Here is a 15,082-nt window from a genome sequence, read left to right as displayed (position 1 = left end):
TCTGAGTGGGCTCAAAGCACACAAATCCATGGGTCCCGATGGGATGCATCCACGTGTGCTGAGGGAGTTGGGAGAGGTGATTGCCGAATCGCTCTCTATCATCTTTGAAAGGTCCTGGAGAACAGGAGAGGTGCCTGAAGACTGGCGGATAGCCAATGTCACTCCGGTCTTCCAGAAGGGCAAGAAGGAGGATCCGGGAAACTACAGGCCAGTCTCACCTCTGTCCCTGGAAAGGTGTTGGAACAGCTTGTTCTGGATGCCATCTCCAAGCAATTGGAAGAGAAGAAGGTTATGAGGAGTAGTCAGCATGGATTCACCAAGGGGAAGTTGTGCTCAACCAACCTCGTTGCCTTCTATGATGGCATCACCAGCTGGGTAGATGGGGGGAGAGCAGTGGATGTCATCTACCTTGACTTTAGCAAGGCTTTTGATACTGTCTCCCACGACATCCTGCTAGCAAAGCTGAGAAAGTATGGGATAGAGGAGTGAACAGTGAGGTGGGTTGAGAACTGGCTGAGCTCAGAGGGTGGTGATTGGCGGCACAGAGTCCGGCTGGAGGTCTGTGACTAGCGGTGTTCCCCAGGGGTCGGTGCTGGGTCCGGTCTTGTTCAACATCTTCATCAACAACCTTGATGAGGGAATAGTGTCCGCCCTCAGCAAGTACGCCGATGACACAAAGCTGGGAGGGGTGGCTGACACGCCAGAAGGCTGTGCTGCCATTCAATGAGACCTGGACCAGCTGGAGTCAGGAAGAAACCAATTTGGTCAGGAAGAAACCAAATGAGGTTTAACAAGAGCAAGTGTAGAGTCCTGCACCTGGGAAGGAACAACCGCATCTATCAGTACAGGCTGGGGGACGACCTGCTGGAGAGGAGCTCTGAGGAGAAGGACCTGGGGGTCCTGGTGGACGACAGGTTGACCATGAGCCAGCAGTGTGCCCTGGTGGCCAAGAGGGCCAATGGCATCCTGTCGTGCATTAAAAGGGAGTGTGGCCAGCAGGTCAAGGGAGGTGATCCTCCCCCTCTACTCTGCCCTGGTCAGGCCTCACCTGGGGTACTGTGTCCAGTTCTGGGCTCCCTGGTACAAAAAAGACAGGGATCTCGTGGAAAGAGTCCAGCGGAGGGCCACAAAGATGATACGGGGCCTGGAGCATCTTCCTTATGAGGAAAGGCTGAGAGACCTGGGTCTGTTCAGCCTGGAGAAAAGAAGACTGAGAGGGGATCTCATCAATGTGTATAAATACCTGAGGTGTGGGAGACAGAGGGATTTGGCCAACCTCTTCTCAGTGGTTTGTGGGGCCAGGACAAGGAGTAATGGTCACAAGATAGAGCACAGGAAGTTCCGCATCAACATGTGAGAGACCTTCTTCACAGTGAGGGTGATGGAGCACTGGAACAGGCTGCCCAGGGAGGTTGTGGAGTCTCCTTCTCTGGAGATATTCAAGGCCCGTCTGGATGCCTACTTGGGCAGCCTGCTCTAAGGAACCTGCTTTGGCAGAGGGATTGGACTTGATGATCTTTGAGGACCTGTCGTGGTTTAACCCGGCCGGCAGCTAAACACCACGCAGCCGTTAGCTCACCCTCCCCGCTCCCTCTCTGGGACGGGGGAGAGAAATGGAAAGTGAAGCCCGTGAGTTGAGATAAAGACAGTTTAATAAGACAGGAAAATAATAACAAAATAATAATAATAATAATAACAATAATGATGATACAATGGTGATAATAGGAAAGTAATAATAATATGTACAAACAAGTGATGCACAATGCAATTGCTCACCACCCGCTGACCGATGCCCAGCCTAACCCCGAGCAGTCCGGCCCCCTCCCCCGGCTAGCCACCCCTATATATTGTTTAGCATGACGTCAGATGGTATGGAATACCCCTTTGGCTAGTTTGGGTCACCTGTCCTGGGTCTGTCCCCTCCCAGCTCTTACTGCACCCCCAGCCTGCCTGTTGGCAGGACAGAGCGAAAGGCTGAGATGTCCTTGGCTTGGTATAAGCACTGCTCTGCAACAATTAAAACATCGGGGTGTTATCAGCACTCTTCTCATCCTAAGCCAAAACACAGCATTCCACCAGCTACTAGGAAGAAAATTAATTCTGTTCTAACTGAAATCAGGACATCTATCCACCCCTTATTCCATACCATTTATGTCATGCTCAGGTTACACTCTTTTCCATACATTCTAATTAGTCACCTACAGTAGTCATAGTAGTGATAACATACAGTATTATATAGTAATTAACATGGTACAATTCAGTTCATGGGCTATTCTCACCCAGTATTAAATCTCTTTGAGGTACACACTGGACCTCTCCGTTCTTTTGCATCACCCACCAAGTGTATCCAGGTCCCTGAGCAAAAACAATTCCACGAATAGGTTTGCCTTTTCCTGAGGCAGGAGTAGCCCAGACTGTTTTACCCAGCATATTTCTTACATGCACTACAGGAACTTTATCCCCATCTACAGTACGTAACAGGTTTGATTGGGCAGGTCCAGCTCGGTTGGCAGATCCCCTAGTATTGACTAGCCAGGTGGCCTTTGCCAAATGCGTATCCCAATTTTTGAATGTCCCAGCACCCATTGCTTTCAATGTAGTCTTTAACAGGCCATTGTATCGTTCAACTTTCCCGGAGGCTGGTGCATGATAGGGGATGTGATACACCCACTCAATACCATGTTCTTTGGCCCAAGTGTCTATAAGGTTGTTTCGGAAATGAGTTCCATTGTCTGACTCTATTCTTTCTGGGGTACCATGTCGCCATAGGACTTGCTTTTCAAGGCCCAGGATAGTGTTCCGGGCGGTGGCATGAGGCACAGAATATGTTTCCAGCCATCCGGTGGTTGCTTCCACCATTGTAAGTATGTGGCGCTTGCCATTGCGAGTTTAAGAGAGCGTGATGTAATCAATCTGTCAGGCTTCTCCATATTTATATTTCAGCCATCGTCCTCCATACCAAAGAGGCTTTGACCGTTTGGCTTGCTTGATTGCAGCACATGTTTCACAGTCATAAATAACCTGTGCTATAGCGTCCATGGTCAGGTCCACCCCTCGATCACGAGCCCATCTGTATGTTGCATCTCTACCTTGATGGCCTGAGGTGTCATGGTCCCATCGGGCTATAAATAATTCACCTTTATGCTGCCAATCCAGGTCCACCTGAGCTACTTCAATCTTAGCAGCCTGATCCACCTGCTGGTTGTTTTGATGTTCTTCAGTAGCCCGATTCTTGGGCACATGAGCATCTACGTGACGTACTTTCCTCTTCCAGGTTCTCCACCCGAGCAGCAATGTCTTGCCACAAAGCAGCAGCCCAGATGGGTTTGCCCCTACGCTGCCAGTTGTTTTGCTTCCATTGCTGTAACCATCCCCACAGGGCATTTGCTACCATCCATGAATCAGTGTAGAGATAGAGAACTGGCCATTTTTCTCGTTCAGCAATGTCTAAAGCCAGCTGAATGGCCTTCACTTCTGCAAACTGACTCGATTCACCTTCTCCCTCAGCAGCTTCTGCAACTCGTCGCGTAGGACTCCATACAGCAGCCTTCCATCTCCGATGCTTCCCCACAATACGACAGGACCCATCAGTGAACAGGGCATATTTCTTTTCATTCTCTGGTAACTGGTTGTACAGTGGGGCTTCTTCAGCACGACCCACCTCCTCCTCTGATGATATCCCAAAGTATTTGCCTTCTGGCCAGTCCATAATCACTTCCAAGATTCCTGGGCGACTGGGGTTTCCTATTCGAGCCCGCTGAGTGATCAATGCAACCCACTTCCTCCACATAGCATCAGTTGCATGATGCGTAGAAGAGACCCTTCCCTTGAACATCCAGCCTAGTACCGGCAATCGGGGTGCTAGGAGGAGCTGCGCTTCAGTACCGACCACCTCCGAAGCAGATCGAACTCCTTCATATGCTGCCAATATCTCCTTTTCAGTTGGAGTATAGCGGGCCTCAGATCCTCTGTATCCCCGACTCCAAAACCCCAGGGGCCGACCTCGAGTTTCCCCAGGTTCTTTCTGCCAGAGGCTCCAGGTGGGGCCATTCTCCCCGGCTGCAGTGTAGAGCACATTCTTTACATCTGGTCCTGTTCGAACTGGCCCAAGGGCTACTGCATGGACTATTTCCTGCTTGATTTGTTCAAAGGCTTGTCGTTGTTCAGGGCCCCATTCAAACTCATTCTTCTTACGGGTTACTTGGTAGAGCGGGTTTACAATCAGACTGTAATTTGGGATGTGCATTCTCCAAAACCCCACAACACCTAGGAAAGTCTGTGTTTCTTTTTTGTTAGTTGGTGGAGACATAGCTGTTATTTTGTTGATCACATCCATTGGGATTTGACGACGTCCATCTTGCCATTTTATTCCTAAAACCTGGATCTCTCGTGCAGGTCCTTTGACTTTATTTTGTTTTATGGCAAAACCGGCTTTCAGAAGGATTTGGACTATTTTCTTCCCTTTCTCAAAAACTTCCTCTGCTGTGTTACCCCACACAATAATGTCATCGATGTACTGCAGGTGTTCAGGAGCTTCCCCCTGCTCTAGCGCAGACTGGATCAGCCCATGGCAAATGGTAGGGCTGTGTTTCCACCCCTGGGGCAGCCGATTCCAAGTATATTGGACTCCCCTCCAAGTGAAGGCAAATTGTGGCCTGCACTCTGCTGCTAGAGGGATGGAGAAAAATGCATTAGCGATATCAATTGTGGCGTACCACTTGGCTGCCTTCGATTCAAGTTCGTACTGAAGTTCCAGCATGTCCGGCACTGCAGCACTCAGTGGTGGCGTCACTTCGTTCAGGCCACGATAGTCCACTGTTAGTCTCCACTCGCCATTAGACTTTCGCACTGGCCATATGGGACTATTGAAAGGTGAATGAGTCTTGCTGATCACTCCTTGGCTCTCCAATTGACGAATTAGCTTATGGATGGGAATCAGGGAGTCTCGGTTAGTGCGATATTGCCGCCAGTGCACAGTTGTGGTAGCGATTGGCACTTGCTGTTCTTCGACCCTCAGCAATCCCACAACAGAGGGGTCCTCTGAGAGACCAGGCAAGGTAGATAATTGTTTAATGCCTTCTGTCTCTAAGGCAGCTATACCAAAAGCCCACCGGAACCCTTTTGGGTCCTTGCAATATCCTCTTCTAAGATAGTCTATGCCAAGGATACATGGAGCATCCGGGCCAGTCACAATGCGGTGCTTTTCCCACTCATTCCCAGTCAGACTCACTTCAGCCTCCAATACAGTCAACTGCTGAGATCCCCCTGTCACTCCACAAATATAGATGGGCTCTGGTCCTTTATATCTCGATGGCATTATAGTACATTGTGCACCGGTGTCTACTAAAGCCTTATACTTCTGTGCATCTGACGTGCCAGGCCATCGAATCCACACAGTCCAATAAACTCGATTGTCCCTTTCCTCCCCCTGGCTGGAGGCAGGGCCCCTCTAATCCTGGTCAGAATCTTCTTCATTTCTGTGTTTGAAGGACTGTCTGCTGGAAGTTGGAGCAGCAAACTTTTCAGAGAATCCCTTTTTCTTGATTGTTTTCTTTTGCAACTCACGTACCCGTGCCTCTAGGGTCGCAGTAGATTTTCCATCCCATTTTCTCATGTCCTCTCCATGGTCTCGTAAGTAAAACCACAGGGTGGCACGGGGTGAGTACCCACCATATCGTCTTCCTTGTGTGGATGAACGCCTACCCCTGATAGCTGAGACACTGCTTTGTACAGGTGCAGAGGAGAATAATCTCTCTTCAAGTTGGTGAACCTTTTCAGAAAGTTTCCCCCAAGTGTTCTCTTTTGGTCGGTGGACACTGGTTGGTTCAGGTGGGGAGGATGATAGATTCTCTTTAAGTTGGTGGACCTCTTCAGAAAGTTTCTCCACAGCTGAGACGCAGGCCTGTAAAGAAGAGGAGAGACTTTCTTCGTACTGCCGGAGTTGTTTAGCCACTTCATCCACTGTGGGTTCCTCATCCTCTTTCCAGGCCATTATTGCCAATGAGCTGGCATATGATGATGGTGCACTCCGTACAAACTTCCGCCACATGGGTCGTGTACACCTGACTTCATCTGGATCTTTGGATGTTTGTCTGAGGTCTGGATCCTCATAAATCACTTCCCGTACGGCTAATTCCCTCAGGTACTGGATTCCCTTCTCCATAGTGGTCCACTTGCCTGGTAGACATAAAAGTTCTTCCTTGAAGGGATACCTTTCCCTCACAGCTGAGAGGAGACGCCTCCAGAGGCTGTGAGATTGTGCTCCATTTGCAATTGCTTTGTCAATGCCAGCGTCTCTAGCAAGGGATCCCAGTCGCTTGGCTTCCCTGCCGTCTAATTCCACACAATTGGCTCCAGAGTCCCAGCATCGGAGCAGCCAGGTGACAAGCTGCTCACCTATACAGCGACCAAAATCTTTTTGCACATCTCGTAACTCACGCTCGTTTAGGCTTCGGGTAGTTACTGTTGATTTTTCGGCATCCTCATCTTCCTCCTCCTGAACCCTTGATGGCCCAGCGTCGTCGTCGTCTCCGTTGTCTCTATACCTAGATTTGGCAGAAGACTCTCTGCGTTCTAAACGACCTGAATCTCTATACCATTTTTTCACCTTCTCTACAGGGGCAGCTTGCACTGCTACTGCTCGTTTCTCTGACCTTGTTACAGGGTCTGCCACAGAGGTTGGAATACCCTCTGCAGGGTCAACTTGCACTGCTACAGCTCGTTTCTCTGACCTTGTTACAGGGTCTGCCACAGGGGTTGGAATAGCCGCAGGGTCTGTCACTAAGTTGATAGCAGTATCAATGGTAGCTCGATAGGCATGAGCCAGGCCCCAGCATGTTACAATGATTTGTGTCACTTTGGAACTGCCAGAATCATGACACCTTTTTCTCAAGCATTCTGCCAGTTTTTGAGGATTTTGCAGTTGTTCAGGGGTGAATTTCCAAAACACTGGGGGTGCCAACTGCTCTAGATGCCTGCCCATATCCTCCCATACTCCCTGCCACCCACAACTATACTGCCTCCGGGCAGATCTCCGGATGAGCTTCCTAAGTAGTTGTTTAACTTTAAGCAGAACCTGAAGCGCATTCAGGAGGCAGAACAACAGGACTATGCTGGTCTGAGTATCCCAAGGATATTCAATATCTTGGAGAGCTATTGTAATAAACTCGGAGGATAAGAGGGTGGTGAAGGAGGAAGGGAGAGTGATCCAGGAGGATAGAGGGGTGGTGAAGGAGAAAGGGAGAGTAATCGAGTAAGAAAAAATATCTTCCCCTTTCCCCTCCACAGATTGACTCCCTAATGGAAAAAAACAATAGGTATAATTGCTAATAGTTTCCAAGATACAGTTTCCAAAATACAGAGTCGACGATGTTACTGAGTACAAATACCAAGTTAGAGTCATGACCAGATATCTCATCGTCTCATAAGCCATTGCTACAACACTCAGTACCATAATGATCTGAAACCAGGGCCCGGAGAGGATAAACAACATGACAGAGAGCAAGTACGGAAAATAATGTACTATAATACTCAATTTGGAAAACAGGCACAGCAGAGTTGAGATTAAAGCGATCAGCATTATGACAAGTGACTATTAAGCAGGTCTAATACTTACACCAATTTTAGTTTAACACACTGTGGTCAGATCTGCCGTTATCTCAACCTTTCGTGCCCCACGTTGAGCGCCAAAAAGACTGTCGTGGTTTAACCCGGCTGGCAGCTAAATACCACGCAGCCGTTCGCTCACCCTCCCCCCTCCCTCTCTGGGACGGGGGAGAGAAATGGAAAGTGAAGCCTGTGAGTTGAGATAAAGACAGTTTAATAAGACAGGAAAATAATAATAACAATAATAACAATAATGTTACAATGGTGATAATAGGAAAGTAATAATAATATGTACAAACAAGTGATGCACAATGCAATTGCTCACCACCCGCTGACCGATGCCCAGCTTAACCCCGAGCAGTCTGGCCCCCTCCCCCCGGCTAACCACCCCTATATATTGTTTAGCATGACGTCAGATGGTATGGAATACCCCTTTGGCTAGTTTGGGTCACCTGTCCTGGGTCTGTCCCCTCCCAGCTCTTACTGTACCCCCAGCCTGCCTGTTGGCAGGACAGAGCGAAAGGCTGAGATGTCCTTGGCTTGGTATAAGCACTGCTCTGCAACAATTAAAACATCGGGGTGTTATCAGCACTCTTCTCATCCTAAGCCAAAACACAGCATTCCACCAGCTACTAGGAAGAAAATTAATTCTGTTCTAACTGAAACCAGGACAGGACCCTTCCAACCCCTACGATTCTGTGACTCTGTGAAGGGTGCTGCTTTAAGTTCCTCTAACTTCCACGTTTATTTTTCACAGTATGGGTGGGATCACTCTGTTCACAAAAGGAAAAGGCTCCCCCTGGTGAAGCGGTCCTTGGTGTACTACCTGAAAGGTAGAGAGGTGTGGATGCAGAATGAGTCCAGCTATCACCGCTTGTTGCATGAATATGCAGCCCAGCAGCTTCCCAGTGTTCTGAAGGAGAGAGAGTTTCACCTTGGAACCCTTAATAAAGTGTTTGCTTCCCAGTGGCTGAACCACCGACAAGTGGTGTGCGGGACAAAATGCAACACAGTAAGTGCCACCTCACTTGCTCCTCTTTCCCTTGCTTGTTACTTTCTCTTCTTCCATTTGTCTATAGTCCAAGCATGTGGGCTGACAAGGAAAATGTTAGGAAGTAATTATGAGCAGAGTTAAAATGATACATGGTGAATTTTGAATTAACGTATTATTTATCTGTGGCCCATTCTCATCTGAAAGCATGGTTCTGCACATACATGTACATGTATGGCTGTGAACCAGACCGTAAGGCTTGTGCCTGTGCTCAGCATCTCTCTAATCTGCACAGGGCAATTGACTTTTTTGGGGGATGGAGTGCAACGGGGGGTTGAATCTTTCCTCTTGCCATGCAAACAGGGAGTTAGTGACTGTCCCTATGATTTCTAAATGATAAATATAATGTCGGACAGAATTTGCTCATAAGATGTTTTTTTCTTATTCATCATCCTCTATTTTGGTTTTACGTGTTGTTCTGTCCTGATGTTTAGGTAACTTACCTTGTTCACATAGTTTTATATGTTTTAACGAATGCTGAAATGGCAGGCTCTGAAACTGATTTTTGGATTTGAGAAGTTATAGGGGAATATAAAAATGGTGTCTCGTGATTAATAACTGGAGATCATACAAACCGGTAAATCTTTTCTCCTGGAGTTAGTGGTCTGGCCTCATTGGCTAAGGCTGCAATTTCACGTATTTATTTCTGATTAAATTAGTGTGGAATCCAGAATTTATTCTCTGCAGGTCGGTTAGTTCTGCTGAAATGAATCAAGTGTTTAAGAAATGTATAGATCCAGCATCTTATAATCCTCAAAGCGTATGAGTTGATGGGATTGTCTCTTTGCTTTCATGACTTCTGAGCAGAAGCTGCACTCTGTGGTCTGACTTGCAAGGGACAGAGATTTTTTTTTTGTTTTGTTTTGGATGTTCTATAATTATTTATAGTTGCACAGCAGGAGTGTTTTGTGCAGCAGCACTAAAAAGCAAGGCCTAGTTGTATAAACAGCCTTATGTGGTGGTTTTACTCAGGTGGGCAGCCGAGCTCCACCACAACCGCTCTCTCACTCCCCCTCTCCTCAAAGAGGAAGGGGGAGAAAATACAACACAGAGAACTCGAGGTTTGAGATAAGAAAGGTTTAATTAAAGGGAAAGGGAATGGGAGGAAAAAACAGAGACAAAAGAAGCAATCAGTCCGCGCAGAAGCACAGAGAGAGGAAAAATTATTCTCTACTTCCCATCAGCGAGCGGTGTTCGGCCACGTCCTGGGAAGCAGGGCCTCAAACGCGTAGTGGTTGTTCAGGAGGAACAGCCCCGTCCCCCACGAGAGCCCCCCCTTTTATTGCTGAGTGTGACATCAGGTGTTATGGAATATCCCTTTGGTTGGTTTAGGTCAGCTGCCCCAGCAATGTCCCCTCCCCATCACTTGCCCACCCCCAGCCTGCTGGCTCTTGGGGGCTTGGAAGGAGTCCTGATGCTGTGCCAGCACTATGCAGCAATAGACACAACACTGGAGTGATATCAGTGCTGTTCCAGCTACGAGTGCAGAGTACAGCACTGTGTGGGCTGCTGCAGGGAAAAGGTGACTCCAGCTCAGACAGACCCAACACACCTTATAACAGGAATAAGCCCGAAGTAGAATCTCTCTGCCTTCTTTCTCCACATGTGGTCGTCACCTCAGCTGGTCAGCAGCCAGCACCCTTCATGGAACAGCTTCCAGGGGACAAACACCTGCTGAAACACCAGCTCTCAAAATCTCGTTTGCCCTAACGAGATCATTGCAGGCTTTGTAGCACCACAACACTTTTGCTGTGTTCTGTAACTTGCTTAGTTCCACAGCAGCTGCAGCAAAGATAAATGGGCAAGTGTGTTGTGAACGCAACCTTGCAGAAATTGTTGGTGACCAAATAATCACGGAACTGAAGAGGGATTCAAGCACGTTGTCGTTAGCTCTGCAAATGCTGCAGGGAGGTATGTGCTTCTGCAGCTAGGCTTATGTTACAGATGGATGTTGCCTTTTGTTAGGCAAAATGTACTGATGGCAAAAATCAACTTCATGGTGAAAAATATATTAAATAGGAATAGTGTAGTAGCTCTAGCTCACTTGCTTTGCGCTCATGTTTAAGTAGAGCATTAAACAACACTTCAAGTACAAGAGTTTCTCTCTCATCTCCTGAGTAAGCAACCTAATAAAGATGAATTCTTTTGCCTAATCTCCTGCAGTGAAGCTGTGGCATTTAAGCTGGGAGTGAATCTAAAACAACTTGTCTAACTTTAATGGAGCTGCACTGGTGTTGCATGTAATGCAACAGAAAAACATAAACCAAAGCAGTTGTTTTAATCAAAGCTTAAGCGTGGCATGGGGAACTTTGAGCAGTTCATTTATAAATTGCCTTTGGCTATGCTGTGCCAGAGGTATTCACTGTTATAAATGACTGAGTCCCAAATAGGGTTACAATCAAAGTTTACAATTTATTAAAGGAATAGAGGTAAGCAAACAGCGCTGGGTGCGCCGGGAGTCTCTGCTCCACCAAGACACGCACCTCACCCCCGCCAGAGTCCCCTTTTTTATAGCTTGGTTGTTCTGGGTGTACGTGGCATATCCTGGTATGTCCTGCGGTTGCACGTACTGTTGCTAGGGGGTCATCTCGGAGCTCTTGGTGGTCGTGAGGATGAAGGCCGTAGTCTTCCTCTGCGTTGCGGGTTTGCGATCTTGCTGAGCAAGCACTATACGTGTTCTTATCAGGATGGGCAGCTGGAGACTTTCCAGCTATACAGGGTTGTCACAGCCCCCACAAGCTTCCCCACTGGTTAGATTAACAAACTTATTATACAATAATTATTACATTCACTGTTTTTAATAACAAAACAAAAATATGCTCTTGTCATAAGAGGAGGAGCTTTGCTTTTTTAGTCACCTCACAGTACTGGTCATCATAAACGTTGAAGAGAATATGGAGCTCTCAGTCAGTAGTTCACTTTTAATGAGTGTTATAGCTTGTTTCATTATTTTGGGCAACTTTCTATCCGAAAACATGTGGGTGGGCAAGCCCCGTGGTTGAGATAACATTAGACTCTTAACGATGAGGTCATCAGGAATATAAGAGTTTAGAGGGAACAAAGAAGGGTGATTAAGGAGATGCCATGCAGTCTCAGGTTGCTTGTTCTCCAACTGTTAAGGCATGGAAGTTTCTGGGTGTTTACTGTTGTTGTTACATTCAAAGTTGTTTGACCAATGAAAAGTTGTTTTGAAAAGAACTGCTGTGGAGAGAAGGGTATAAGAGGGGAGCCTGCCCTCAAGATAAAAAAAAAAAAAGGCAACACGATATAATGAAGTTATGTCATCAATAAAGAAGCAGAAAGAAGGAATGAAAAGGAACAGGCTAGCAGAATGGAGACCAGGATGGGAACAGGCACTTTGATCGCCTCATGAAGATAGGTTCGGCCAGACTCAGCAAACTGCTCAAAGAAGCTCATACTGAAAGTCGCTGGAAACAGGTGCACTGGAGCTGGGAAGAAGCTCGAGCTGAGAGAAGCAAACCCACGCACACAACTGCCCCTCGCTGGTAAGCAGTTGTGCATTATGGGGATTAGGAACAAAGACTGTCCTGGTAACCTTACAGCTTATTCTCCTTATTAACAATTGGACAGTTTATGATCCTGAAATATGGGACCAAACTGAGGTCAAGGTGTGGGACTCTGCAACTAAAAATGACAAGGTTGCAGCGGGATTGCTCGCCACCTGGCGAGCAGTCTCTGAGGCCTTAAAGAGCCATGTGGGACCACAGTCAGACACGTGTGGTTTTCCAGACAGTGAGGGAGCTGTGGGCTTGTCCACCGATCCTTCTGCTACACCATCGGCCCCTCTACTGCTACTGCCATCGAAGGCTTTCGCTGTTACACCCCTTGGTGACCTGGACGTGCTTTTTGACCCAGGCCCTATTGGCCTTGAAAAGGAGATGGATTTTCTTCGATTCGGGAAGAGTGGGATACATAAGGCCCAAAGACCGAGTTGCTTGACAACTTAAAGCAAGACATATTGTTCAAAAGGAATGGAAGATGGAGACTTTTAAGTCATGGAATTTAAAGGCTTGTTTGTTACCTTTCCTGATTGTACGTATGTATAGGCGTACTTGGGTTTAGTATGTAAAAGCAGTGTTCTATATATTTGGAATGTTTGATGTTTGTGTGTGTGTGTTGGTAGAGCATAGACTCCCCGCACACCCAGCGCTGTTTACTTGCCTTTTATACCTTTTATAAATATTACTAGATTCAGATTGAGTTGAGACTTCATTTGTAACATAATGGTAATAGTAATACTACTAATAATGCGTACAAAACAAGTGATGCACAATGCAATTGCTCGCCACCCGCTGACCGATGCCCAGCTTAACCCTGAGCAGTCCAGCCCTCCTCCCCCAGCTAGGCACCCCTATATATTGTTTAGCATGACATCAGATGGTATGGAATACCCCTTTGGCCAGTTTGGTCAGCTGCTCTGGGTCTGTCCCCTCCCAACTATTGCTGCACCCATAGCCTGCCCGCTGGCAGGACAGAGCAAGAAGCTGAAACGTCCTCAGCTTGGTGTAAGCACTACTCTGCAACAATTAAAACATCAGCATGTTATAAGCACTCTTCTCATCCTAAGCCAAAACATAGCACCCTACCAGCTACTAGGAAGAAAATTAACTCTGTCCTAACTGAAACCAGGACAGGAAGTACCAGACATACTGCTACTTGGGAATACCCAATATATGGGGGGGGAAGGGGGAGAAAGACAAGTACCAAATTGGTATTCAACAGAAAAATGTTTCCTGGATGTATGTGAACATGTAAGAAAGAGGTGTTTTTTTTCTAGAGATGTTACATTGTTTAGAGTTACATTGTTTAGCGGGAAGGGATGTGGTATTGAGATATGCTTGCAGTGATGACAAAGCTTAACAGACAACCTTGTAAAATGCAGACAACCAGACTCCCTAGTGCAAATTAGGTGAAATTCATGGTATCAAGTCAAGCCAGATAAGGGAAGAAACATTACCACCTCGCAGATTAAAAAAGTCAAAAGAAATGTAAAAAATAACAGTCTGGTAACTGAAAGCCATGTATTATCTGTGAAACGTCAGATAGGTTGTGAACCTGGGCTACCCAGTCAATGGGGAAACGGGAGGGTCCCGGCCGTCAAGAAATAAAGTATATAAACTGTACTATGTGACTAGTAGGTGCGCTCCTGCTTGTGGGATGCCCGCCATTACAATCGCGAATAAAAATGCAACTTCACTGAGATCCTCGCCTGAGCCTAAGTTATCGGCTACAGAGTGTTTCTCACAATTTGGGGGCTCCTCCGGGATCCTGTCACCTACTGGGGAGCCCCACTGCCGCAGCAACAGGAAGGCATGCCCTGCTGATTTCAGCGGTCCTGTGCATCAACGGTGGTGGTTCTGCAGAGAGCTGATAGAGGGCCTGAGACTGATTAAAGAGGCAGTATCCATTAAGTAGTGGGGAAGGGAAGAAGGTAGGCACTTCGGGTTTAAGAATTGATCCGGTAACTCTGTGCACAGACCAAGGTAAGAAATACTAAGTATTGCCTTTACCCAACCGGACGGTATCTTACGAATCAGTCGTCTTCGTCCAGAGTCCAACCGGACGGTATCCACAAGCGTCTTCGTCTGGGATCGAACCAGACGGTATCCAAACGACTGTCGTCTTCGTCTGGTTCGATCCCGGACACCGGAACCCAACCAGACGGTATCCAAACGACCCTGTCGTCTTCGTCCGGATCTTCGCGCGCAGAATTACGGGCACAAAAACACAGCCGGCAAGGGAGCTCAAAAAAATCAAAATTCTTTGCTTACCTTTATTCAGGTTCAGGATGGCATTAGTCCCGATCTGACTCAAACAGGAGCCACCAAATGGTGGGGCGCCCCTCCTAGATTAAATCAGAATTCAGGAACTATAGCCATCCCGGACAAGCCCCCAAATTGTTATAAATGGCTCAGGATTCAAATTAGAATTAAATGAAAAATAGGATTTATTAAAGGATATAAAGGAATAGAGGTAAGCAAACAGCGCTGGGTGCACCGGGAGTCTCCGCTCCACCAGGATGCACACCAATTACATCAAGCAACTGATTTTTATGCTCCTAGACTAATACATATTCATTACTACTTCTAAAAAAAATAGATTATTAAAATTAGCTTCCGGGGTGCAGTCCCTCCTACTGGAGCATGCGCAGTCTCCTCTGGGGTCTCTTCTGGGGGTCTCTAGGGGTCTTCCATGCTGAAGGCTTGCAGTCTTCCTCTTCCCCTTTGTACTTACTGGGCACCATCCCAAGTTTACGGAACACCTTCTTCAAAACACCTTCTTCAAATCTTGTCTCCCAGCCGCCCTTCAGCTTCTTTCTCGGCCCCCCCCAACCAGATACCAAAGATCCACATAGTATCCCATAACAGTCACCAGTTGTTATCAGTTGTTCTGAAACTCCCAGAC

The 15,082-nt window shown here is 47.2% G+C and overlaps 2 protein-coding genes and 1 long non-coding RNA gene across 8 annotated transcripts in view; 1 reads left to right on the top strand and 2 right to left on the bottom strand.

The window, feature by feature from the left end:
• The window catches only part of LOC311426438, a 403,748-nt gene that overhangs the window by 205,369 nt on the left and 183,297 nt on the right, over positions 1-15,082 (bottom strand). The window lies entirely within an intron of this gene.
• The window catches only part of LOC311426296 (DDB1- and CUL4-associated factor 12-like), a gene marked incomplete at its 3' end in the record, with an annotated part of 124,446 nt that overhangs the window by 1,203 nt on the left and 108,161 nt on the right, over positions 1-15,082 (top strand). For 4 of the 6 annotated variants that reach the window (XM_084502637.1, XM_084502638.1, XM_084502635.1 and 1 more), the window contains exon 2: positions 8,363-8,617. The exons of 1 other annotated variant lie outside the window; for it this stretch is intronic. In XM_084502637.1, coding sequence (XP_084358763.1) covers positions 8,363-8,617 — 255 coding nt within the window. Of the gene's footprint in view, positions 1-8,120; positions 8,618-15,082 lie in introns of those variants that run through there. One more of the 6 variants, XM_084502636.1, reaches the window with a different exon arrangement.
• Positions 5,853-7,951, bottom strand: LOC311426473 (uncharacterized protein; the record flags this gene model as incomplete). The annotated part of the gene is made up of 3 exons (XM_084502854.1): positions 6,732-7,951; positions 5,923-6,653; positions 5,853-5,866 (listed from the first exon to the last, which is right to left on the bottom strand). Exons 1-3 carry the CDS (start codon positions 7,577-7,579, stop codon positions 5,853-5,855), a joined length of 1,593 nt encoding a protein of 530 aa, XP_084358980.1. The 5' UTR covers positions 7,580-7,951.

This window comes from Aythya ferina (genome assembly GCF_964211825.1).
Source record: "Aythya ferina genome assembly, chromosome: W".
NCBI lineage: Eukaryota > Metazoa > Chordata > Aves > Anseriformes > Anatidae > Aythya > Aythya ferina.
This window is presented reverse-complemented; position numbering and strand designations above follow the sequence as displayed.